Source organism: Leptonychotes weddellii, chromosome 1 (assembly GCF_054177405.1).
Source record: "Leptonychotes weddellii isolate Sample4059 chromosome 1, ASM5417740v2, whole genome shotgun sequence".
NCBI lineage: Eukaryota > Metazoa > Chordata > Mammalia > Carnivora > Phocidae > Leptonychotes > Leptonychotes weddellii.
This window is the reverse complement of record NC_138369.1, coordinates 67,950,679-67,977,613: the sequence shown is the minus strand read 5'-3', so window position 1 is coordinate 67,977,613 and position 26,935 is coordinate 67,950,679. Positions and strand designations below refer to the sequence as shown.

The window sequence follows — 26,935 nt, the reverse complement described above, 5'->3', positions numbered from 1 at the left end:
CCCTGAGATCAGGACCTGAGCGGAAACCAAGAGTCAGGGCTGAACCGACTAAGCCACCCAGGCACTACCCCCCCCCCCCAATGCTTTCTTTAGTATTCCTTTGCATCCTGAGTCACATGGGATGGTTGACAATGGGCATTCCAGGTATTGCCACAAGGATATTTGCACAGCCCCACTATCTATCATGGTAGGACTGCTCGTGATTTGTCTTTATATCCACCACTACTCACAGTTAAAAGGTTCCATTATGTCAATGACGTGATGCTAACCTCTGAAGACTTCGTTAGAGTCTTACTTGAACAGTCTCTGCTCTCATCTGAATAAGCAAGGACGTGCCATCAATCCACAGAAAAGTATAAGGCCCTGAGCCAGCAGTCAAGTTTTGGGAGGTTACCTGGTCAGGTTAAGATGTGTCTCATACTGGGCTCTGTGACTGACAAGATCCAACAGTTTCCGATTCCTAAGACAGGCAACTGCAAGGGTTCCTAGACCTCCTGGGGTACTATAGGGCCGTAAGCCCAATCTAGCACAATGCCTGTACCCTTTATACCATCTGGTGAAAAAGGCATCCCATTGGCATTGGGCAGAACATCAAGCTGGCTTTGACCAAGCTATTAGTTACTCAAGCACAGGCCTTAGGAATGCCTTTACATAGTATCCCCATGACCCTAGATGTGACCACTATGCCAAATGGGATAAGTTGGGCATTTTGGCAGGAACAGCATGGAAAGTTAACCCTATTGAACTTTTGGTCACAACTCTGGAAGGGAACAAAGATACGATACTTTCCTATTGAACAACAAGTATAGGGGGCTATAAGGCCCTTCAACAAGTGGAGGCCCTAACTGCCACTCTTCCAGTAACTGTCCAGACTGGGTTGCCTATAACGGGGTGGCTAGATTGTATATTCACAAGACTGGCCTCTGCTGTAACACCAGCCCCTACACTGCAAAGATGGCATGCTTACCTACAACAGTGTTCTTGCCAACGGTCCCCTGGGAGCGTTGAATTACATGGTATCTTGGAGCCAGCAGAATATGAAACCTTTAATGATCACCCCCCAAAAGCCTCCTACGGAGACCCCCTCACAAGTAAAGGAAGGCACATACCCTATTTCTGAAGATGCTTGGTATATGGGTTGCTCTCCTAGAAGGAATCCTAGTCACTAACTGCAGGAATAATCCCACTCCAGACTGATACTATCTGGTTTGAGACTACAGATAATAAAAGCAGCCAATGGGCTGAATTGAGAGCTGCCTAGATGGTATGTATGCATGAAACTTGACCCCTTACTCTCTGCATGGATAGTTAGGCTGTCTATAAGGGCCTGATGGGCTCAGGATGACTGGAAAGTTTTACAGAACCCATTATGGGGAGAATTATGGAAGGATATGTGGAATATGGGACCCTGTGGCCTCTCATACTGTTTTCTATGTCTCAGTGCATAGGCCTGTCTCACACACTGGGAATACTGAGGCAGACATTTAGCAAAAATCAGGGCCCTTACCCCCATGCAAAGTTCAAAACTGGCTGCATGCTTTTATAAGCACAGTGGGCACTGCAATGAAAGGCGGGTTGAAACATAATGAAGGGAGCTGGCATGCCCCTTTGCTATACTGACATCCTAGCAGCATCAGTAACTGCCTGATCTGCTCCCATTTGACACCTAGGAAGTTCCACACACCACAAGACACATACATCATGTGATCAAACTGGTTTTAGACTGCCAAACTGATTATATCGGCCCTCTAACCATGAGTCAAGGGAAAAAGAACACTAACTTGTGTGGATACAGCCAGGGCTCATCTAAGTCCTTCCCTGTAAAAGAGCCAATCAAAATGCCACCAGCAATGCCCTAGAACTTAGTGCCATGTACAGATATCCTCAAAGGATACACTGTGATATGGAAACACATTTCACTAGATATGATGTGAGGACATACATTGGTGGTTTCATTTACCCTATGATCCACTGGCCACCAGGCTAACTGAAAAGAAGAATGGCATTCTTTATTAAAGTTCAACTCAGAGCTCTCTTACAGACGCCACGGTTGCATGCATAGACAAGTCTTGCCAGAAACTATACACTTGTTAAATTCGACTGAGACCATCTGTGGCACCAACCCAGATGCATGGTTAGGTACCAAAACCAGCATGCCTTGGACTATTGCCATCCAGAAAATGAGGCCTGAGACGCTGGTTGCTGAATTCATAGCAGGCTAGGGACAACTGTGGTTCCAGTCTCCTCAGCCCATCCTCCTGGGGGAGGGAATTGAACGGGGGTTAGAATGGCAACTTCCCCTGGAATGATAGGCTATTTCTTGCCAGAGTGAGAAATGTCCCAGAGAGCTAAAATGGTCCCCATTGTTCCTGCTGGAGTTGGGGCCAAAACAGTCAACATAGACGTATTCCAGACAAGCATCCATACTGAAAGGCATTATAGTTGCCTTTCATGGTTGTTTGCACCACCTTTAATTTTGCATGTACAGACTGACTCTTGGGCCCCAGGGCAACATGTCTGGTGTGTCCCACCTGCTCGTGCACCTCAGGCCACCTCTGTGCTCTAGAGACAAAGGCACTAGAATCATCTCAATAGAGGAAGAGAATATCCCCAGACAGTACCTACTAAACATTTACTCTTTTATCCTCAGCCTGCTGCTTCTCATGTTCTGGTAAAGGAAACCCTTTCTTGCAATGAACATGGACATATGTGGATGGTTTACAATGAGATTCATGCTAGATATGTGGTTTGCTCCCCTTTTCATAGGTCTCTTCTCCTGTTGCTATCTGTATTACTGCTGTGGTTTATGCCTTCAACTGGAACACAGTCTGGCAAAGGAACTTACTGCCAAGAGCCCCTCTCTAATGGCTCAAGGGAACACTGCAGAAGAGATGGGCATGGGAGATTATGAGAGCCATATCTGAGGGGTGGAGTGTGTGAACCAACCTAACGCCATCTTGGACAAATCCGCCATGATGACCGCTCTGTGACCAGAAGCTTTCTTAAACACAGTCCCTCCCTTCCCCATTCCTTCTGTTTAACCATACTTAGGGCATAATGTCCTTGATCCGCTCTGGAGATACGACTATGATTCTCAAAACATTTCTTCCCAGGTGGTCTCCCAGCCTGTACTACTCAGCCTCTAGGGCTGTAAAAGTAGGTCTTATGGGGAGTAGGGTTGCAGAGATCTACTTGTAGATCTACTTGCAACACACACTTCTGTCTGCAAGTCCCTTTAATAAACCATTTTTTGTCAAGCTTGACTTGGCCTTTTTCTTCAATCTTATGGCTCCTTCGGCCTTTGGAGATCATTTTGTGTACCTCCCTTTTTCTTTTTTTTTTAAAGATTTTATTTATTTATTTGACAGAGAGAGACACAGGGAGAGAGGGAACACAAGCAGGGAGAGTGGGAGAGGGAGAAGCAGGCTTCCCGCTGAGCAGGGAGCCCAATGCAGGGCTTGATCCCAGGACCCTGAGATCATGACCCGAGCCGAAGGCAGACGCTTAACAGCTGAGCCACCCAGGTGCCCCTGTGTACCTCCCTTTCATACTGGTCTATTAAGTGTGCAATATCTGGGGCGCCTGGGTGGCTCAGTCGTTAAGCATCTGCCTTCGGCTCAGGTCATGATCCCAGGGTCCTGGGATCGAGCCCCACAGCGAGCTCCCTGCTCCGCGGGAAGCCTGCTTCTCCCTCTCCCACTCCCCCTGCTTGTGTTCCCTCTCTCGCTGTATCTCTCTCTGTCAAATAAATAAATAAAATCTTTAAAAAAAAAAAAAAAAAAGTGTGCAATATCATTAGGTCTTAAAAAAAGTACATACCTTAATTTAAAAATACTTCATTGCTAAAAAATGCTAACCATCACTTGAATTTTCAGGGACTTGTAATATTTTTGCTGCTGGAGGGTCTTGCCTCAATGTCGATGCCTGCTGACTGATCAGGGTGGTGGCTACTGAAGACTGCGGTAGCTGTGGCAATTTCTTAAAATACGACAACAGTGAAGTCTAGCACATCAAATGACTCTTCCTTTCACAAAGAATTTTTCTGTAGCATGTGATGCTGTTTGACAGCATTTACCCACAGCAGAACTCCTTTCAAAAATTGGAGTCAATCTGGGGCACCTGGCTGGCTCAGTTGGTATGGCATGCAACTCTTAATATCAGGTTCATGAGCTCAAACCCCCACACTGGGTGTAGAGCTTACTTAAAAAGATGAGACAAGGGCGCCTGGGTGGCTCAGTTGGTTAAGCAACTGCCTTCGGCTCGGGTCATGATCCTGGAGTCCGGGGATCGAGTCCCACGTCGGGCTCCCTGCTCAGCGGGGGGTCTGCTTCTCCCTCTGACCCTCTTCCCTCTCGTGCTGTCTCTCATTCTCTCTCTCAAATAAATAAAAATCTTAAAAAAAAAAAAAGATGAGACAAATTGCTGCCTTTTTTTTTTTTAATTAATTTTTTTAGTACTCTCTATACAAAACGTGGAGCTCAAACCCACGCAACCCTGAGATCAAGAGTCACACACTCTTCCAACTGAGCCAGCCAGGCGCCCCCTTGATGCTGCTTTTATTAGATCAGTTTATGTGATACTCTAAATCCTTTGTTGTTATTTCAACAGTCTTCACAACATTATCACAGAGATTCTATCTCAAGAAACCACTTTTCTTTGCTCATTTGTAAGAAGCAAATTCTCATCTGTTAAAGTTTTATCATGAGATTGCAGCAACTCAGCCACATCTTCAGGCTTGCTCCACTTCTAATTCTAGTTCTCTTGCTATTTCTACCACATCCACAGTTACTTCCCCCGCTGGTCTTGAACCCCTCAAAGGCAACCATGAGGGCTGGAATCAACTTCTTCCAAACTCCTGTTAATGTTGACATTTTGACCTGTTCCCATGAATCGTGAATGTTCTTAATGTCATCTAGAATGGTGAATCCTTTCCAGAAGGTTTCAACTTACTCTGCCCAGATACATCAGAAGAATCATTATCTATGGCAGCTGTAACCTTACAAAATATATTTTTTCCCTTTATTTTTTTTATGCTCAGTTAGCCACTTAAACAGTAAGACTTGAAAGTCCTTGATCCATGGGCTGCAGAATGGATGTTGTGTTAGCAGGCACAAAAATTAATCCTGTTGTACACTTGCAGCAGAGCTCGAGTGACCAGCTGCATTGACAATGAATAATAGTATTTTGAAAGAAATATTTCTTCTGAGTGGTAGGTCTCAACAGTGGACTTAAAGTATCTAGTAAACCATGCTACCATCCAGGCTTTGTTTTTCTATTTATAGAGTACAGACAGAGTAGATTTAACGTAATTCTTAAGGGCCCTAGGATTTTCAGAATGGTCAATGAGCACTGGCTTCAACTTAAAATCCCCAGCTGCATTAGCTCCTAACAAGAGAGTTAATTTGTCCTTTGAAACTTTGAAGCCAGGCACTGACTTCTCCTCTCTATCAAAGTCCAAAATGGCATCTTCTTCCAACATAAGACTATTTCATCTACACTGAAAATCTGTTGTTTAGTGTAGCTACCTTCATTAGGTATCTTAGCTAGATCCTTTGGATCATTTGTTGCAGCTTCTATAACCACACTTGATGCCTCACTTTACACTTTAAGGTTATGGAAATGGCTTCTTAAACTTCCTGAGCCAACCTCTGCTGGCTTCACACTTTTCTTCTGCAACTTCCTTACCTCTCCCAGCCTTCACAGAATTGAAAAGAGTTAGTGCCTTGCTGTGGATTAGGCTTTGGCTTAAGGGAATGTTGTGTGGCTGCTTTGATCTTTGATCCAGACCACTAAAACCTTCATATCAGCACTAAGGCTGTTTCACTTTTTTTTCATTTGTGTGTTCGCTGAAGCAGCACTTTTAATTTCCTTCAAGAATTTTCCTTACATTCACAATTTGGCTAACTGGTGCAAGAGGTCTAGCTTTCAGCCTATCTTGGCTTCCAACATGCCTTCCTCACTAAGCTTAATCATTTCTAGTTTTTGATTTAAAGTGAGAGACGTGCAACTCTTCCTTTCACTTGAACACTTAAAGGCCACTGTAGTGTTATTAATTGGCCTAATTTCAATATTGCTGTGTCTCAGAGAATAGGGAAGTCTGAGGAGAGGGCAAGAAATAGGGAAACAGCCTGTTGGTGGAGCAGTCAGAATACACACAAAATTTATCAATTAATAAGCTCACTGTCTCCTATAGGTACGGTTCATGCCTATATGAATTGTGCCAAAACAATTACAATAGTAATATCAAAGACCACTGATCATACATCAACATAAAAATAATAATGAAAAAGTATGAACTATTGTAAAAATTACCAAAATGTGACAGAGAGACACAAAGTGAGGAAATGCTGTTGGAAAAAATGGCACTGATAGACTTGCATTGTCAATGAAGGGTCACCACAAACCTCAAATTTGTAAAACAAACAAACAACCTGCCAAACAAACAAAAAAACCCCACAGTATCACTAGTATCAATGAAGCACAATAAAATGAGGTATGCTTGTATAGGTTTTTGAAAACTCTTGCTATAGTTTTTGTAAACAAACTAAAATCTGTAGAATGATTTGTTAAAGGTACCTTATATGAAATGTCTGTAAGTATTAAATAAAATCTCCATAAAGTATTAGATTGAAAGGAAAATCATGTAATGATAAACAGACTGGACCATGAGAAACCAAAAATTTACTTTTATCACCCTAATTCTTTATATTAAGGAATATGGTCAATGTTTAGGAAGGGAAAATTATTCATAGGTTTGAGTATACGTATCATCCTCTGATAAATTAAGCTACCTTAAGGAAATTAAAGGTTATTCTATTAAGACACAAACTTATTGGGCTTTGATTACAAAAAAAAGTTACAGGCAAAAATTACAGGACTTTTGTCATGGTACATGTTTTATCCACCAAAGACCAGTCTGGTTTTCCTCCTCCACTTCACCCCCTGCCCTTAAATGTTAACTTTTTGACATTTTATTACTTTAGAGATCAACTGAAGCCATGACTCTTCCCACCAGTCTCTAGTTCTCTCCCACTCTACGTTGCTGAGCAACTACACCTCCCCCACACCAACAGAAGACTAAGGGTGCAATCTCTGGAGAGGGTAAAACAGAGTATGCTTGGGTTTGAGTTCCACAGTGAAAGCATTTAAGTGACACACTCCCTCTACTCCCAAAATATTGGAGCTGGGTCTTTATCCTTTAGGCAGAAGAATCTGGCTAGTGCAAAAGGAAAATTCCTAAATATACTAACATCTAGGGTTCCTCCAACAAATGCCTCACCAGATCACCTTATGGTGAAGCTCCAAGGCATAAACCCTATCCTCATGCTTAGAGCTTTCAATTAGCTTTTTAGTTACCCATGCTTAATTAAGAACAGATAACAGAGAATTATCAGATACTTGAGGAAAAGAGAGACCAAAAATCAGAAAAGAGCACCTTAGAAGGAAAAGACTATGCAAAGAAAACAAAAACACTACCCAATATTTACTAAAAGGGACAAGATAGTATCCTGTTCTTATTTCATGGATGCCCTAAGAAATGAAAACTCATAGAAGGGCTGGAATATAAAGATGAGGAAATCTCAGAAAGGGAAACAAAATATTGAGAGATGAAAAACAGAAGCGAAATTTAAAAATTAGAGGACTAGTCCAGAAGGCCCAGCATCCAAAAGAGTTCCAGAAAGAGAGAACAAGAACACAGAAGAAGGAAAGCCTCAAGAAAATAATTCAGAACTGAATAACACGCATTTCCATATTGAAAGATCCCACCGAGTGCCCACTACCACAGATGAAAACTAATTTGATATACCACTGTGAAATTTCAGAACACTGGGGACAAAAACGAGTCTACAAAAGCTTCCACATCCAAAGCATCAAGAATCATAATGGCTGGGATGCCCGGGTGGCTCAGTCGGTTAAGCGTCTGCCTTTGGCTCAGGTCATGATCCCAGGGTCCTGGGATGGAGTCCCGCATTGGAATCCCTGCTCCTCAGGGAGCCTGTTTCTCCTCCTGCCGGCCCCTCCCCCTGCTTGTTCTCTCTCTGACAAATAAATAAAAATCTTAAAAAAAAAAAAAATCATAATGGCTTCTCAAAAGCAATACTGGAAGCAAGAAGAGAATGTGGTAAAATTGAAAAAACACATCCTCTATGAACCAGCAATTTCACTCCTACATATATAACCCAGAAATTGTCCACATATGGGGCACCTAGGTGGCTTAGTCCATTAAGCAGCTGACTCTTGATTTCAGCTCAGGTCATGATCTCAGGATCAAGAGATCGAACCCCCGTGGGTGGGCTCTGCACACACTTAGCACAGAGTTTGCTTGTCCCTCTCCCCTTCCTCTTTGGGCCCCTCCCCTGCCCACCTCACACACCTGTGCACATACTCTCCATCTCTCTCTCAAATAAAATCTTAAAAAAAAATTTTTTTTTCCACATAATAGCTGGGCTAAATGTACAAGACTGTTCATAATAGCATTATTTCTAATAGCACAAACTGGAATTAATCAAAATGTTCATCAAAAGAGAGGAGATAAATTGAGGTATACTCATACAATAGAATACCATAAGCCTTTATGGAAAAAAATAAGTTTTAAGATTTTATTTATTCACTTGACAGAGAAAGAGTGAGCAGGAACAGGGGGGAGAGGCAGAGGGAGAGGGAGAAGCAGACTCCCCGCTGAGCTGGGAGCCCAACATGGGGCTTGATCCCAAGACCTGGAGATCATGACCTGAGCCAAAGGCAGACACCCAACCATCTGAGCCACCCAGGTGCCTCAAGCCTTTATGAAAATTAAACCACAGCTATTTACAACAATACAGATGTATCCTTAAAAAAAAAAAAAAAGAAGGGAATGATTAACCAAAAGTCAAGGGAAGAGCTGAGTTGTGACTGGAGAGAGATATATGGCAGCTACTGGAGTGCCTTCAATATTCTTTTTGACCTGTGTGGAGATTACACAAAGGACTGTTTTATAATTATTCATTAAGCCATACATGTTTTATGCACCTTTCTATGTGTATGATGAATTTTATAATAAAAAAAAGAAAAGACGATAATGGAACAATGCTTGCAAAATTATGAAAGGAAATTATTCTCAATCTAGAATTCTACACCCATCAAAATTCTAATTTTGAGAGTAAGAGACATTTTCAAACATATGAAGCCTCAAAAAAATGTGCCATGTACATTTCTTCAGGTAACTATTTGAGGAAGCCCTCCATCAAAATTAGCACATAATCACAGAGAGGAAGACCTCAGATCCAGAAAATACACCCTAACACAGAGGTACAGGAAATCACAGGAACAACTGTAAATACCACTGTTCAGAAGCCCCAGGATAACTACACACAGCAGTACCAAAGTAGTACCAACCATAGAGGGCATTTTAAGGGCTGTCATCATGTGATGCTCCATTCCTTTGTACAACCTCTTCAATACAAAAAGTCCTGGAAGATATGCTCCACCAAGAGGGTGTAAACCCAAAGAAGACAACAAGAGATCTAAGAAACAGGACTCAGGGGGTGCCTAGATGGCTCACTCGGTTAAGCAGCTGATTCTTGGCTTGAGCTCAGTTCATGATCTCAGGGTGGCAGGATCCAGTCCCGTGGCAGGCTCCATGCTCTGTGCAGAGTCTGCTTGGGATTCTCTCTCTCCCTCTCCTTCTGCCCCTTCCCCCTCAAATAAATAAATAAATAATTTTTTTTTTTTTTAAGATTTCATTGATTTGCCAGAGAAAGAGCAAGAGAGAGAGAATGAGAGCACAAGTAGGGGGAGCGGCTGGCAGGGGGAGCGGCAGACTCCCTGCTGAGCAAGGAGCCGGATGCCCTACTCAGTCCCAAAACCCTGGGATCATGACCTGAGCTGAAGGCAGACACTTAACTGACTGAGCCACCCAGGCACCCCTAAATAAATAAATCTTAAAAAAAAAAAAAAAAGAAAAGAAAAGAAACAGGAACTCAAACCCAGGAAGAAAGGTAAAGAAAAGTTCCATGGTTCCATTCCTGTGTAATAGGCCTAGATAAGAGAATCACTAACTCCTGGAAGGGTATCTCCAAGCCGGGGGGTGGGGGGGGGGGAAGAGATTATCTGATGTAGCTAACTTTGTAAAAAATTGAGAACGATGTGTACTTGTGGAATTAGCAAAAGGATAAATAAAACTAAAGAAATGACAAAGCAAATATTAGCCTCCAGAAAAACAAAAAGAAAGAAAACTGATCATAGTATAGAACATTGCTCAGCTGAGAATATTTACAGGCACCAGCAGTTCCTAAAGTGTGGTCTAAAGATCCCTCAATGTCTCCTTTCAGGGAATCCACGTGGACAAAACTATTTTCATAATGATCAAAGACATTTGTCTTTTCCACTATGTTAACATTTGCACTAATGGTGCAAAAGCAATGGTGGGTAAAACTGTGGAGGCTTTAGTATAAATTAAGGCAAGAGCACCAACTGTATTTATTAGTAGTTGTATTCTTCACCACATCGTATTTGCAGTTTGGAGGAAAAAAAAGCCAATTTGAGTTAAGAATGTCCTTGATGAAGCAATAAAAATTACTGATTTTATTATCTCAATCCTTGAGTATACATACTTACATTTTTTAATATTCTATGTGATTAATGCATAAAGTATTCTGCATAATGAATTGTGGTAATTGGAGGAAAAGTCTTGTGTTTGAGTTGCAAACTGAACTAGCCAATTTTTTTTTAAAGAAGGAATGACAGGAAAACTATGTTATTTGGGGGTACTGGATAGAGGTTTTCTCAAAATGAATAAAGGGAGCCTATCGTTTTCAAGGAACATGACTGGCAGTATTTGTTGTCAATGATAAAATCTGATCTTTCAAGTGAAAATGAGAATTGTATCCATCACCATGAACTTGATAGCTTCCTAATACTGATAAGGCTGGTGATGATATTAATAAATGTTATTTGGAAGATCTGCTTATCTCAGTTAGCCAGTATTTTTCAAATGATCAATTTATGATGTTTAAAAACCGCTGTTAGGTAAAAATCCCATTTATAGTTCAAGATAGATCAATGAGATTTTACTGTAATAGAGTAGGAAAAGTTCACTGACATGGTTTCCAATAAGCTTTAAGTAAACGTCACTTGTTGAGTTTTAGTGAAATAGCAAAGAATATCCACAATTTTTTTTTAAGATTTTATTTATTTGAGAGAGAGGGAGACAGCACAAGCAGGGAGAGGGGCAGTGGGAGAGGGAGCAGCAGACTCCCCGCTGAGCAGGGAGCCTGATGTGGGGCTCAATCCTAGGACCCTGAGATCATGACCTGAGCTGAAGGCAGGCGTTTAACCGACTGAGCCACTCAGGTGCCCCAAGAATATCCACAATTATCTGGAAAAGCTATTAACATACTCCTACTTCTTCCAACGATTTATCTGTGTGAGGCCAGGTTTTCTTCATATATTTCAACTAAAAAAATATACCACAACTGATTAAATACAAAAGCAAGTAGGTATGATAATCCAGCTGCCTTCTAGTAAGCTGAACAACAGATTTTCTTTTTTTTTTTTTTAAAGATTTTATTTATTTATTTGAGAGAGAGAGAATGAAAGAGAGCACATGAGACGGGGGAGGGTCAGAGGGAGAAGCAGACTCCCTGCCGAGCAGGGAGCCCGATGCGGGACTTGATCCAGGGACTCCAGGATCATGACCTGAGCCGAAGGCAGTTGCTTAACCAACTGAGCCACCAAGGCGCCCCAACAGATTTTCAAAAAATGTAAATCAATGCTCATTCTCTTTTTTGAAAATATAATTATTTTTCATAAAAATGTTATCTTAGCATGTAATAAGTTTATTATTTTAAGTAATAAATGAGTATTTTTTAAAATTTCTCAGTTTTAATTTCTAACACAGTAAAAATACTAAATGATAAGGGTTTTTAGAGGGTAAAGAGATTTTCTCCCCTGGGCATAATTTATTTTTGCACAGGCATAAATTAGAATCAGGAGGTATAAAATTAAGAATGAATAGTGCAGGGGCACCCGGGTGGCTCAGTCAGTTGAACATCCGACTCTTGATTTTTGGCTTAGGTCATGACCCTAGAGTTGTGAGATGGAGCCCCACCTGGACCTGCTTAAGATTTTTCTGTCTCCCTCTCCCTTTGCCCCTTCCCCCATCTCTAAAAGAAAAGAAAAAAAGAATCAATATGGCAGCATTTGTGACAGGAGGGATTCTGAAACCAAAAGTTCTCAAAAAATTTGAGAACTGCAGGCACCAGCATCATAATAAAAACCAAATATGGATTTAACCAAAATTATTATATATTATTTTGGGAAGGTGGAAGAGAAGCAGAGCTAATCAAGATGGTTAATAAAAGATAGAAATGTGCTCTGAGCTACTTGCCAGAAATAAATACTTTAAAGATTCATGGTTCCACTTATCTAACAAACCTCATTTCATTCTAACCTGTACTGTCTGTCTTCCTTACTAAATGATGATCTCCTTAAAAAGCCAGAGATGTGGTTTTCTTCACTTCTGTGCCCTCACAAGGCCTCATTACAGCTTGTATCATACAGCAAGTATTTACTAATTAACTCAATAAGTGAAAAAATAAATGACATAATCCAATTCACAAAATTAGGTCATATTAGAGCAAATAACTGTTTCTTCCATTTTTAAAACTTATATAGCAGTATTGGAAAGTCATGTTTTTTTTTTTTTTTTTTGGAAAGTCATGTTTGAAACTTAAATGAGATCATCATTCATTGTATTCTTAAGTCAGTGATTCTGTGACTCCAAGACCACTACTGATTATGTAAACACAAGGGAGGGCGCCTGGGTGGCTCAGCTGGTTAAGCGACTGCCTTCGGCTTAGGTCATGATCCTGGAGTCCCGGGATCGAGTCCCGCATCAGGCTCCCTGCTCGGCAGGGAGTCTGCTTCTCCCTCTGACCTTCCTCCCTCTCATGCTCTCTCTCTCTCACAAATAAATAAAATCTTAAAAAAAAAATGGCTTTAAATACAAGGGAAACCACATATGCACGCACACATTTGTTTTCTTACCTGTTGTAACTTACAAAAAATACTCTTGAATTTCAATAACAAAGTTTTTTTTTTCTCTCCCCTATACTCACCCCCCATCCCCCTGCCCTTCGATCTCTGTTGACTTCTTCAACCCTTTAGTCCTTCTGGATTACACCTCACTTTTGTGTACCATCACCCATCTTTAGGTTATCATGACCAACAAAAGACCCTGAGCAGTTCCAGGAACCTACAGAGAAACTAGAGAAAAATAATCTTACCAATAGTATGATTCCCATAAAGAAGCTGCTCCAAAATTGCTGTTTTCCCCACAGATAACAAGCCACAGACCACAACCTTGCAGCCCTTTCCCATCTTCTCTCAGGATATATCACTGTGAAGAGAATAAAAGACCTGTGAAACTGTACACTGTTTGAATCAACCGTTTTTCTTTTTTTTCTATGTTTAAATAAGTCATACATACACAGGGGATAATTCCAAAAATAAAAAAGGATATATACAATAAGGCATATCCTTCCAAACCCCATTCCTAGTCTCCCATTTGCTTCCTTAGAGCAATCAGTATTACCAGTTTCTTGTACATTTTTGCAGAGGTAATCTAGATAAACACACAAATACATGTAGCTATGAATACAGGTTTATTTTCAAAAAGAAAAAACCATTTTATACAAAGACTATTTCAACACTAAGTCTATAGGATCTAAATCAAATCCTAGATGAAACCAATCCTTGAAAGACACTGCCTGCTCATCAATATTTACCTGGAAAAAAAACATTTAAGCAAAAATTTAAGGAGGCGTGAAGACAAAAATCTGGATAGAGAACAGACATGATTTTTTAGAGAAACACTAATGCTATTAATGCCATCAGTCTTTTCTCAGGAGAGTGAAAAATTGGGTTTTGGTAGCCACGTGGGCTCTCTTTGTCACACTTCTTTTTGAGTCATGTTTTTTTTTTCTCTAAGATTTTATTTATTTATTTGACAGAGAAAGAAAGAGAGAGGGAGAGAGAGCACAAGCAGGGGGAGCAGCAGGCAGAGGGAGAGGGAGAAGCAGGCTCCCCGCAGAGCAGGGAGCCGGATGCAGGGCTGAATCCCAGGACCCTGGGATCATGACCTGAGCTGAAGGGAGATGCTTAACCGACTGAACCACCCAGGTGCCCCTGAGTCATGCTTCTTAATGCTAGAAAAACTGCTCATCCTAACATATCCAAGGAAGAGCAAAATTGGGTAACACACCCTTCAAGTTTCCTTAAAGCTTTTATTTTCCGGAAGTCAAGATACCAGAAACCAGGGCAGAAAGGAAAAAAAGCTCACTGAATACAACAGAATAACTTGATAAGAGAATTTAAATTTCCACACTGCCTTTTGCCATCTCCACCACCTTATTTCCCCCAATTCTCTTCTTACCTAGAAATGTAGAACATGCAATAAATGACTAAAAGGGATGCCACAACTCCTTGAAGTGAGAAAGCAACTACACCAAGAAAGTTCAGATAAGCATTCAAAGGGCTTCCAGGTACCTTTCTGTATATGCACGTGTGTTGTACCTTAGTATTGTTTGTTTTAACCAATACCAAAAATAGTAAGCAACAAATGAACTTCCCATAACTCTATTTTCTCAAAGTCTGTAATATCTGTTTTAGAGAGAGCAAGCAAGTGTGTGAGCCAAGGTGGGAAGGGCAGAGAATCTTTTTTCTTTTTTAGGATTTACTTATTTATTTGAGAGAGAGCGCACACACGAGCATGTTGTGGGGAAGAGGGAAAGAGAATCTCAAGCAGACTCCACGCTGAGTGCAGAGCCCAACACAGGGCTCGATCACACCACCCTGAGATCAGACCTGAGCTGAAACCAAGAGTTGGACACTTAACCGACTAAGCCACCCAGGTGCCCCAAAAGTCTATAATATTTTATGACCCAAATTAGTCACAACACCAATCTGCTGACAGGAAAAATTTTACTGCTACCATTATTGTAGCACAGTAATAATACAGCGCTCATTTCCAGAGCAGTACACTACATTTTACCAGTAAAGAAATAATCATCACTTAACATAATGTAGTTATTATTTCCTGGTGGCATGCTTGAGATCCTTCCAAATCTTCCCAAGAATATTTATCACCTATTTCTATGAGAACTACTTCTCTTAAGGGAGACACACACACACACATACACACACACTCACACTCACATATATTTTCTTAATCTCTATGCCCAATGTGGGACTTAAACTCATAACCCCAAGATCAAGAGTTGCATGTTCTACCAACTGATCCAGCCAGGCACCTCTCTTTTTTTTAAATATATTTCCAACATAACTGCAACAGAAAAATTCTCAGTCTTTATTTGTAAGAGGAGAGCTCTGTGTCACCCTGATCATCTATGGTATGATATCTCCTATATCAGCAACAATGGACTATTTTAAAAGGTTTTCTACATCTGAATTTATGATTAATCTAGTATCTCACTTATCGTAGGATTCTACTCTTTTTGCATATTGTGGTTTCCTAGAAGTTTATGATATCACTGAATCTTTCTTTCAAAGGGTTTTTAATGATAATAGTTAAAATTTAAAGGATGTTGCCACTTAACCACGTGCCACCAAGAGGATGAAAAAGAAATCTGTCAGAGGATAAGAAAAATGTTGGCAGCACAGAACAATTCTGTTGTCAGAAAAGGTTGCTACTGGAATCTAAATTCTAATTTTCTATGGTTATTTCCCTTCCTCCAAAAATGTCTTAGTCCCAGCAGAATTTCTAAATACCTTCCCTTCTCTCCTCTTCCTTTCAATCAAAAAAACGTGCCTTTACCATACATTATATCAATCTTCAAATAAACACAAGTGCTTTAAAAGGGTAGGTACATGTTGTAGTTAAGTGAACCAGATAGTTAAAAGAAAAAACACCCCAATTATTAATAGCAATAGACTCCCCATAAAAGGGAGGCAAATATGACTCCTGGGGACTGAAGCAAACTGGGAAAGTGCTGAAACCAACAGAATCTTAAGAAATCCAGAAATCAACTACTCCAGTCTTTGGAGGTGGTCTTAATATATCTGCTTTAAAAGTGGCATGCTACAATTATACATTGATCACTCACTGATATTAGGATTAGCAGATGAAGTGTGTTAAAAATACACATTACTTTGAATGTGTGTGTATAAATAAACTGGGGGAGTTGTTTCAGTCTATCAGGAGAATCTCCATCAAAGGCAAATAATAAAAATAACTGAATAGAGGTTACTCAAACACTCGGTAAGGATTTTAAGGTATTTGGGGCGCCTGGGTGGCTCAGTCGTTAAGCATCTGCCTTCGGCTCAGGTCATGATCCTAGGGTCCTGGGATCGAGCCCCACATCAGGCTCCCTGCTCCGTGGGGAGCCTGCTTCTCCCTCTCCCCCTCCCCCTGCTTGTTTTCCCTCTCTCGCTGGGTCTCTTCTGTCAAATAAATAAATAAAATCTTTAAAAAAAAAAAAGGATTTTAAGGTATTTTACAAGGAAAGAAGCAAGATAAAACAGAATAATCCATGTTAAATATTTTACACCACCAAAAACAAAACAAAGATGAAAGGATAAATGTGATTAGTCAAAGCATAGCTAAAACATTCTAGGTTCTTGTCTTCAAGTGGGAAACAATAATATTACCTAAAGCTGAAGATTAGCGACCTGCTAATTAAAGTATTAATTCTTTTAAAAAATAGTATCTAATGTTTTTTAGTAGGCTCCACACCCAGCATTGAGCCCAATGCAGGGCTTGAACTCATAACCCTGAGATCAAGACCTGGGCTGAAGAGTAGACACTTAACTGACTGAGCTACCCAGGCACCCCAGTTAGTATCTAATGTAAAGCACTAGTTAGAACTACTTGGTAGAGTCCCTACTCTAAGTAACTGCTGTACAATAAAATTCAATCTGTGACCTATTAATCCTCATCTGATATAAATGATTTGAGAGAACAGGCTTAACAGGCAAAATCCAATGCAGTCTTAACTGCATATTGCTTTGCTTTCCAGGCTAATCAATGTTTCTACAGAATAAAAACATGATTTGATCCATTCCTGTGGAAAACACTGAGCTTAGTCAATAATCCCCTTAAAGAGCTATCAGAAACAGTTGCCAAAACTGTCAGTACTTCTGTTTTTCTAAGGAAATCATTCTACTTTTTTTTGTTTTAAGATTTTATTTATTTGACAGAGACAGCGAGAGAGGGAACACAAGCAGGGGGAGTGGGAGAAGGAGAAGCAGTCTTCCCTTGGAGCAGGGAGCCTGACGCGGGGCTCGATCCCAGGCCCTGGGATCATGACCTGAGTCGAAGGCAGACGCTTAATGACTGAGCCACCCAGGCGCCCCAAATCATTCTACTTTTATAAGTAAAGCACAACTGTTTTTATGCTACTAAAACAACAGTAATACTGTTAACACTTAACATCATAGAGAGATGTTATAGATCATATTATGAAGTCCCGCATGGAGAAAACTTATACACTGTGTATTTATTTATGCAAACATCAGGTACTGTGTGCAACACTTTTACTTATCTATATATGAATAATTTTACATATAAAAGGTTTTGTAAACAATATTGCACACAATAAAATATAATGAGCAGATTCCAGCTTACCATTCTTTTAATCATTAAGTATTTACTGAAGTCTTACCATAATGCCAAGCATGAGGGACAAAACCAGGGGGGCAAACAGAAATGATACCTGCTCTCAGGAATCTCAGAATCAATTGGAAATACCAATCCAAATCTTCCAAAACTACTGAGCAACTGTAAATAGCAAATGAAGAAACAAAACTGCAAAAACTAATTAAGAAATTAGCAGCGATTATTTGCATTGCCAGAACTCCTTTCCAAATGATTCATCCAACTTTGTAGTTATTTTTTTTTTGACAGACACAGCGAGAGCGGGAACACAAGCAGGGGGAGTGGGAGAGGGAGAAGCAGGCTTCCCACCAAGCAGGGAGCCCGATGCGAGGCTCAATCCCAGGACTCTGGGATCATGACCTGAGCGGAAGACAGATGCTTAAAGACTGAGCCACTCAGGCGCCCCTGTAGTTATTTTTTTAAAGTAATCTCTATGCCCAACTTGGGAGTTCAAACTCATGACCCTGAAATCAAGATCGCATGCTCCACCAACTGAGCCAGCCAGGCACCCTTTTTTAATTAATTTTTTATAGCAATCATTCTTGACTTATTTTTTCTTACACCCCACATCTGATCCACCAGTAAAGCCTCCACCTTCGGAACACATCCAGGGCTGGATCACTTACCACCTCCACCACTAATGAAGTGATCAGAGGCACCATCTTCTCTCACCTGGTCTCTCAAAGATGTCTATATGATAATCCCTAAAACCTGTGAGTATTTTATTTGACACAGTAACAGGAACTTTGCAGCTGTGATTAAATTAAGATCCTTGAGATGGGGAGACTATCCTGGATTATCTGGGTAGACCCAATGTAATCACATGTGTCTTTATAAGAAGGAGAGATGTGTGTCAGAAAGAGAAACAGAGATAAGAAGATGCTATACTGCTGGCTTTGAAAAGGAAGGGATCAGGAGCCAAAGAATACCGGTGGCCTCTAAAAACTGGAAAAAGCAGGGGCGCCTGAGTGGCTCAGTTGGTTGAGCATCTGACTCTTGGTTTTGGCTAGGGTCATGGTCTCAGGGTCAGTGGATTGGCCCCTCCACCGGCTCTACCCAACATGGAGCTGGCTGGTCCCTTTCCCTCTGCTCCTCCCCCTGCTCTTGTGCCTCACCCCCACTCAAATAAATAAAATCTTTAAAAAAAAGCGGGGGTGCTGGGAAAAGCAAGCAAATGGATTCTCCCCTAGCTTCTCTAAAAGGAACACAGCAATCTAATTTTAGCCTACTGAGATTTCTGACCTGTGTAAAACAAATTTGTGTTATTTTTTTTTTTTTTTTTAAGATTTTATTTACCCATTTGAGAGAGAGAATGAGACAGAGAGAGGGAGTACGAGAGGGGGGAGGGTCAGAGGGAGAAGCAGACTCCCTCCTGAGCAGGGAGTCCGATGCGGGACTCCTGGATCATGACCTGAGCCGAAGGCAGTCGCTTAACCAACTGAGCCACCCAGGTGCCCCAAATTTGTGCTTTTTTAAGCCAGTAAGTTTGCTATTACTAGCAAAAAGAACTAATACAACTTCCTAGTCTCTCTGCTTCAATTTTTCCCCTTCTTTTGGCCTCAAAACTGCAATCCAGATAATCCTTTAAAAAATGTAAGTCACAGAAAGTCACCCTTCTGCGTAAAATCTTCCAATAGTTTTTGATCTCTGGCAGTGTGAAAACCCAAAGTCCTCCCTAGGAACACTTCACCTCTCTGATGTCATCTGCTCGTTTCCTGCCACACAGCCTCCTTGCTGTTTCTGCATGAATCCAGGCATACTCCAGCCTATTTTCCTTTGGATTGAAATCAGTCCAAATCTCCAAGGCTCACATCCTTCGGGATTTTTCTCAAATTTCTCAAGAAGACTAATCCTGAATATTCCATCCAAAATTTTGACCCCCCCACCCCAACACTCACTATCCTTTCCCTCCCCTTAATGTTTGTCTTTAGTACTTTTTACTGAACATAATACATATCTTATTTATGTTTTTTGCCCGTTCACTACTGCTGCATCCCCAGCAGCTGGGACACTACCTGGCACATATTAGGCATTTCATAGATATTTCCTGAATAAATCAATGAACCTTGTGAGGACTCCTGGAATGATAAAGCTACGATTTAAAAAAAAAAAAAAAAGGAAAATAGGAAATAAGGAGAGAAAACCAAAACCGGTAATAAGTTAGAAGGTAAACTACATGACTGCGTCAAAAATGAAAATATTCTGGAGACGCAAAGAACAAACTATTTTTCAATAAAGAACTCAACACAAAACGCCAGCATTTTCTCGGCATTTCTTCCCAAAACACTCGTACCTGATAATCAGGTCTTGGCACAAAAATATTTTGCCTTTCTAAAAAAAAAAACTGGTTCTGACGTAGCAAACCTGGGACCAAGTCGGTACGCAGGAAAGGCACGGAAATGAAAAGGCGCCGAGCCGCCCGCGCTCCCCTCTCTAGCCCCCCAGTTCCCCACCCTCCGACCCTTCTTTAGGGTAAAATCCCGCGGAGCGGGGCCTGCGAAGGCTGAAGCCCGAAGGCATGGCGCCCTACCCCCCCGCGAAGCCCCGGCAGCACGAACGTCTTATTTGGCTGCTGGGGCAGCGTCGCGAGGGTCTGTCAGAGCGTCTCCAGGTCCAGTCTAGTGGGCTAAGGGGGATGGATAGCGCCGCACTGGGGAACCCGCCGCGACTCCTCAGGTGAGGAGACCGCCGTGCGTGAAGCGGTTCCCTGTACCTCAAGACACAGACCTGGACACCTCCACAGGCTCCTAAGACAGCGGTACTCTGGCAGAGCGGCTCCACGACCGGCTTCGGCCACCTGAGCCCCGCCCCCAACTTGCCTCCTCCCGCCTGCAGGACGGCCCTGGACGCTCGCCCGCCGAGGCCCGGCCGAGGACTCTCGCCCTTTGAGCCGCCCCTGCCTCTCAAACTCAAATCCTGAGGGCCAGGGGGCGGGATAATAGGAGAGGCTGCGCCCAATCCGGGCCGAACTCCGCCCACCAGTCTCCCTGCCGGAACTACATGTCCCATGAGGCTGTGGGAGCCGCAGCTTTCCACCGGAAAGAGGCTCGCCGCTGTGGGGGAGGAGCCCAAAAAGGATTGTGGGAGAAAGGCTCTTTCCTTTCCGTCCGGCGGCAGCCATCAGGTAGGTTGTGTTGGTGGAATTCGCAGCTGCATCCGCCGCACATCTCCCTTCGCCTCAGCCATCCAGACTCGGGGACCCTGCGTCCTCGGAGCTCCCCCTGCCTCCTGTGCGGCGCGAGTTCGAACAGGATGCGAGGCTGCTAGGGCGTGGAGAGGCGGCCCCCGGGGCGGGCTAGGGTGGTGATGTGATGGCGGCGCGAATTCGAGCGGGCCCTGGAGCGTGAGGGAAAAGGAAGCATGGGGCTGAGGGATGGAAGGCCGGGCCTAGAGTGTCCTAAAGCGAGGCCTGCGGATTGGGTGCAGTAAGGGATTTTTTCTTCGAAAGTTATCCTTCGGGGATAACTGCTACAGCACCTTTCTCTAATGGTATCGGCGAGGTCTCTGCAGGCCAGACCCTTAGGGACGCCGCCTGCCTCATTCAGCAGCCCTCCTCAGTACCCAAGTCTAGCGCCATTCATTCATCCAACAAAAATGTACCGAGACCCTCCCTGCGCTGCTTCGCGCTGGGGTCGCAGAGGTGACAGCGCCGCTTTCCTAGGGTGCAGCTATTCCCTACACTTGTGGAGAGCCATTTTCAGCCTCAGTGGTTTCCTTGTGGCTGGTGGGGAACTAAGATGGACGGGCGCGATCGTCTCCTTTTAAATGCATGATGTTTTTTTAGCTCAAAGGTAGGCCAAGATGGGTGCTTACAAGTACATCCAGGAGCTATGGAGGAAGAAGCAGTCCGATGTAATGCGCTTTCTTCTCAGGGTGCGCTGCTGGCAGTACCGCCAGCTCTCTGCGCTCCACAGGGCTCCCCGCCCAACCCGGCCCGATAAAGCGCGCAGGCTGGGGTACAAGGCCAAGCAAGGTGAGTGGTCTCTGCATGGATGCTCGGACAAAATTGTGTTCCTGGGGAAATGCTAGAAAACTGTTGATTAGAGGTACTATGGCCCCAGTACCTCAGTGTAGAGTGGAAATGAGAAGTTACTCTTCCTGTGTCATAAAGTACTTTGAAAAACACTGGAATGTGTTTCTTCTTAGAGTAAGTCTTAAATGGGTATTTATTTTACTTTTAGATCTATAGTATTTGGCTTATAGTCCAAAGTATATTCGACATTGCAGCATTTAGTAGCAAGTTACTGAGTCTTGATCCGTACAGCTTTTATAAGACCACTGTAAATTTGTATAGGTTATGTCATATATCGGATTCGTGTGCGTCGTGGTGGTCGCAAACGCCCAGTTCCTAAGGGTGCTACCTACGGCAAGCCTGTCCATCATGGTGTTAACCAGCTAAAGTTTGCCCGAAGCCTTCAGTCTGTTGCAGAGGTAAGTGATTTTTCAGTAACAGTTGTATCTGTCGCCTCCTGGAGATGGTGGAGAAGGATTTGAGCACTTTTTTGGTTAACTTGTACCTACGTGAGCCCTATTGTGTTTAAAATGGGGTTTGTGATTTTTTACTTCATCGTTTACTTAGTAAAGTGTTGCTGTCAAAGTCTTAGTATTTGTTACTAATTTGGCTTTGCTTGTGAATAATGAAAAGTGTTTTATGGTTAGTGTGAACCTTGGAACCTAAGCTTTTGAAGGCCAGTAAACTTGTCTTGAAGAGCACATCTCCCCAGGTGTACAGAAGCTGCATTTATTCATATGGCTAATTTTCAATGTTCAGTTGTAAGTTGTCTTTCTGGGTTAGTAAATGAAGCTGTGCTCTGTCCCAAAGGTTGGCAAACAAGGGTTTGTTGCCTTCTGTAAACTAAAAATGTTTTATTTTTGTTCTTAAAAGGCAAAGACGACTTAAACTAAGGAGACTATTGTGGCCTGCAAAGCCTAAAATAATATGCTAAGTAGTATTAAAGTTTTGTATGAAGTTTGCTGATCCCTCAGTTGTATTAGAAAAGGACTAGGTTCTTAAATTTTGTAAGATACTAACATTTGTGCCTTGGTCAGGAAGGGGGTGATAATAGGTAATGGTTTCAAATCAGAGCATGTTTCATGTATTATTGTAGTAAGTCTTATCATATTTGGGGTCCTAGCCTCTGGGAAGATGCTTACAACTACTGAGGTAGTTAAGTGAACGATCTTAGTCTCTTGTCTAGTGTGGTAAACTAAAGGGAATTCTTACTTCCTAATTTCCTTCTATGGGAGATTGGAGGCTGACCTTGGGCCTTTTTTCCTGTTCCAGGAGCGAGCTGGGCGCCACTGTGGGGCTCTGAGAGTCTTGAATTCTTACTGGGTTGGTGAAGATTCCACGTACAAATTCTTTGAGGTCATCCTCATTGATCCATTCCATAAAGCTATCAGAAGAAATCCTGACACCCAGTGGATCACCAAACCAGTCCACAAGCACAGGGAAATGCGAGGGCTTACATCTGCAGGCCGCAAGAGCCGTGGCCTTGGAAAGGGTCACAAGTTCCACCACACTATTGGTGGTTCTCGCCGTGCGGCATGGAGAAGACGCAATACTCTCCAGCTCCACCGTTACCGCTAATATAAGTAATGTTTGTAAAAATTTTACCTAATAAACAATTTAGGACAGTCATGTCTGCTTAAAAGTGTTCTTTAATTTGTCTGTTAAATTTAGTTGTCTGCAGATTGTTCATGAATGCATTGTCAAATTATGAAAGTTAAAGTGCAATAATGTTTGAAGACTTTTAAGTGATGGTGTATCTTGTTTCTAATAAGATAAACGCTTTTGTCTTTGCTTTATCTTATTAGGGAGTTTATATGTCAGTGTTTAAAATGCTGTTTGGTATAATAGGTGTAAAATCTGTAAACGTGGAATGCAGAAGCTAGCCATGTAGATTTGTTGCATGTAATGAAACCTGCAGCTTCATTGGGGTGATGTAATGCTCTGGTTTACTCTCAAATGGCTGTTATTAGGGGTTTGGAAAGAACAAGCTTTTTAAACAGGATTTTGCTTGGAAGTGTGAAGAATATCCTAATCTTTAATCATGATCATATGCAGAACGGTGTTAAGTAGGAACCACAATTTCAGGTTGAATCCAGTATTCATTTATGTAACTACGGCTTTGGAAAGAATACTTTAAAAGAATGCCACCATTTTTTTAAAGAGAATTGAATCAACCTACCTGTTACAGGAGGGTTGTCTTAAAAATGAAAATAAATCCTGCTTAACTGAAGCAAAATTGCCTTCGTCTCCACAGTATTGGAGTTTGAAATTATTTTGAAGTTAACATAAAATGTAGAGGCTCCTGATTCTATCCCATGACTCCATGGGATCTGTAGAATACTGAATTTCCTACAAAGCAGTCAGTTAATGGTGTTTACTCTGGTGTATATGAAAACTTACGGAAATTGGACATTAGGTGAATGAGAAGACTGATTTGTAAGCTAGTAACCAATGCTAGAATTGGGAAACTGGTGGCCATATAACCTTTTAAGTGTGAGGATAAAAAAGTTGGCTTTGATTAGAATTTTAAATACTTTATCCATGGTCTTTGTGACCATTATGAATCCACTAGCCACCTTGGGAAAAATAGGGTTGGCTTTAAAAGTACATCATTAGTCGTTCCAAGTCCTAAGTCCTCTTGGGTCAACCCACTTAGGCATTCCCATAGGCTATTGAGAATAGTCATGTAGTTGGTGTCAATACAAGTCTGTGGTTTCCAATCTAATCCTTACATGTGTTATCCACAGTCCTTTTTCTCATCCTTACTCAAACTCCTCAAAATCTTTGCCATTCCATAAACTTGCCAGCCCATCAATTGTGCCACCTTGATGTTAAGTTTACCACTATTCTGTTTCCATTCTGTCTTTGCAGTAAAGAGGTTTCTGTTCTCCACGGTGAATTTTGAGTCTGTAGGAAATAGAGGAATTGCCCCAACTTTAAGATTGCTGACTTAATCCATAGTTTGATTTCAAAATCGAATTGCTGGTTTCCTTGAACCAGTTTTTATATTTTTTTCAGGGGTCTTAGGCTCAGTTAAATGATTTCCAGAAAAAGGCTCAAAACCTCTTGAGGCCTAAATTCCTTTCCACTCAAAAAGAGATCCTAAACCATATATATACTTTGTGTGTTAGAAGTTGTTCAACTAAAGGATTAAATGTTTATTAAACCCCTGTTATCTTTTGTCATCTAATATTAATAAGCAAGCCAAATACCCTAACCTACACAAAATGTAATGGCAGAAACAGTCACTTTGAGAGAAAATAAAATGTATAGTACTTAGTCTTGAGAATTTTTGCTCTTGGTTCTTTGGTCCTTGCATGAATTAGAAAAACCCATTTAAATGTTTTTTCAAACTGAATGCTAGTTTGGGAAGGAGAAGAGGGGGAGGGTTCAGGCTAAATGTCAGTGTTCCTTTTTTCCAAAAAGGGCTTGCTTCTATTCTTGTTACCCTATAGTTTGTTCTCCACACTGTAGCTTTTTAAGTGTTGTCATACCAGTACTGGAAGCTGAAGTCCCAGATCCATGATCTTTATACTCTTCCCACCACTGGACTCATTTTCTACTGCTGTCCTCATTTGATATGGCAGGTTCCTTGCTGTTCCTCAGATGAGCCAAGCACTCTCCTAATGCCTTTATGAGAAAACTCCCAGTTCTTAGATGTCACCTTAAGAGGCTTTCCCTGACAATCCAACAAGCTGTTCTGTTTGCATTAATTCTAGATCAATGAGATTAAAACATACCCAAATCAATTAAAATTTTCTTAGAAATAGAGCAATTGGTTTCTCACAATCCATAACTGCAGGTACTAATGTTAACTCCCTTTTGCTGATGAGCACACAGACATAAAAAAGAAGGAACTTGCTCAAGGTCACAAAGTGGCTGAATTCATCCTCACAATAAGATTAAGTTCAAATTTTGACTAGGTAATACATTGACATGGCTAAAAATTCAAAAGGTACAATTAGGGTTGACAGTAAAAGTCTCCCTTCAGTAAAAGTCTCAGGTCCCCTCTGGAGGCAATCGATCTGATCAGTTTTTTGGATTTTCATCAGGAGATTCTTTCATACATGTACAAAAAACACTTTATTCTTTTACCCAAATGTCAATATATTGATTTTTTTCATTTAGTTACATATCTCAGAGCTTATTCTGTATCACTTCATGAAGATATTCCTCGTTCTTTGTTATGACTGCATGATATTACATTGTGGATGCATCATAATTTGATGTGGCCCTTTCTGGTGAACATCTAAAATTATTTCCAATCTGTTGCTTTTACAGAAATTTTTTACATATATCTCAGTTTAATAAATTCCTAGAAGTAGAATGGCGGAGTTAAAAACTATGTATTGGCAAAGAGATTCTGCTCTGCCAGTCTGATAGGAAAAACGGTATTCTTACCTAGTTTCATTTTTGCACTTGTGAGTGTGGCAGAGGCAAAGTCATGGGCACACCATAGCTTTTTTTTTCCTGGACACATACCTAAACGATGTTTTCCTGGTCCTTTATACATTTAGGTAGGAGTTTTATGACATTCTTGCCAGCAGAATGAACACAAATGATACATTACTTCCTCCAAGACGATCAAGTGGATGCCAGTGGAGGCCAATAATCCAAATAGCATAGCTACAAGATGGAAGAAAGCTGCTCAGTCTCTATCAGACTGGGCAAGTGAGAAAATTTTGTGTTAAGCTGCTGTGTTAGTTGTGTTCATTCTTATGGCAGTCTAGCCTAGCTTGACCCTAACTAGTTCAATGAGTAAAGTTGAGCATTATTTATGAGTCATATTTGGGGGTGCCTGGGTGGCTCAGTGGTTAAGCATCTGCCTTTGGCTCAGGTCATGATCCCTGGGTCCTGGGATCAAGCCCCCCATCAGGCTCCCTGCTCAGCAGGGAATCTGCTTCTCCCTCTGCCTCGTTCTCTCTCTCTCTCTCTGTCAAATGAAGAAATAAAATCTTAAAAAAAAAAAAAGAAAAGAAAAATGTTGGCCTTAGAAAAAAAGTCTTATGTTTGCTTTACAGTGACCTTTCATTATAATCTGTTGTCCATTTTTCTATCAGAATCCATACTCTTGGGCGCCTGGGTGGCTCAGTCGTTAAGCGTCTGCCTTCGGCTCAGGTCATGATCCTGGGGTCCTGGGATCGAGTCCCACATCGGGCTCCCTGCTCAGCAGGAAGCCTGCCTCTCCCTCTCCCACTCCCCCTGCTTGTGTTCCTGCTCTAGCTATCTCTCTCTCTGTCAAATAAATAAATAAAATCTTTAAAAAAAAA

At 41.6% G+C, this 26,935-nt stretch overlaps 2 protein-coding genes across 8 annotated transcripts in view; one reads left to right on the top strand and one right to left on the bottom strand.

Moving 5' to 3' along the window:
- NKIRAS1 (NFKB inhibitor interacting Ras like 1) overlaps nucleotides 1–20,579 on the bottom strand; it is a 46,661-nt gene extending 26,082 nt beyond the window's left edge. For 3 of the 7 annotated variants that reach the window (XR_014146798.1, XR_014146797.1, XM_081825762.1), the window contains exons 1-2: nucleotides 20,381–20,572; nucleotides 13,266–13,378 (exon numbers count right to left, since the gene is read on the bottom strand). Coding sequence is in view for 5 of the 7 variants with exons in the window: in XM_081825762.1 (XP_081681888.1) it covers nucleotides 13,266–13,359 (94 nt within the window). In the remaining 2 variants the exon portion in view is untranslated. Of the gene's footprint in view, nucleotides 1–13,265; nucleotides 13,379–20,380 lie in introns of all 7 variants that reach the window. The other 4 variants (XM_081825761.1, XM_081825764.1, XM_006745040.3 and 1 more) reach the window with 4 other exon arrangements.
- Nucleotides 20,580–20,625: 46 nt separating this feature from the next.
- Nucleotides 20,626–24,954, top strand: RPL15 (ribosomal protein L15). Its single transcript, XM_006745044.3, has 4 exons — nucleotides 20,626–20,777; nucleotides 21,438–21,626; nucleotides 21,948–22,084; nucleotides 22,938–24,954. Exons 2-4 carry the CDS (start codon nucleotides 21,455–21,457, stop codon nucleotides 23,241–23,243), a joined length of 615 nt encoding a protein of 204 aa, XP_006745107.1. The 5' UTR covers nucleotides 20,626–20,777; nucleotides 21,438–21,454; the 3' UTR covers nucleotides 23,244–24,954.
- Nucleotides 24,955–26,935: the final 1,981 nt, after the last annotated feature.

Bases quoted from the DNA above. Each gene is read 5' to 3' on its own strand.
- RPL15 (XM_006745044.3), top strand. From the start codon at position 21,455: ATGGGTGCTTACAAGTACATCCAGGAGCTATGGAGGAAGAAGCAGTCC. The intron at 21,627-21,947 runs GTGAGTGGTCTC...AAATTTGTATAG, and splicing joins GGGGTACAAGGCCAAGCAAG to GTTATGTCATATATCGGATT. The intron at 22,085-22,937 runs GTAAGTGATTTT...TTCCTGTTCCAG, and splicing joins GCCTTCAGTCTGTTGCAGAG to GAGCGAGCTGGGCGCCACTG.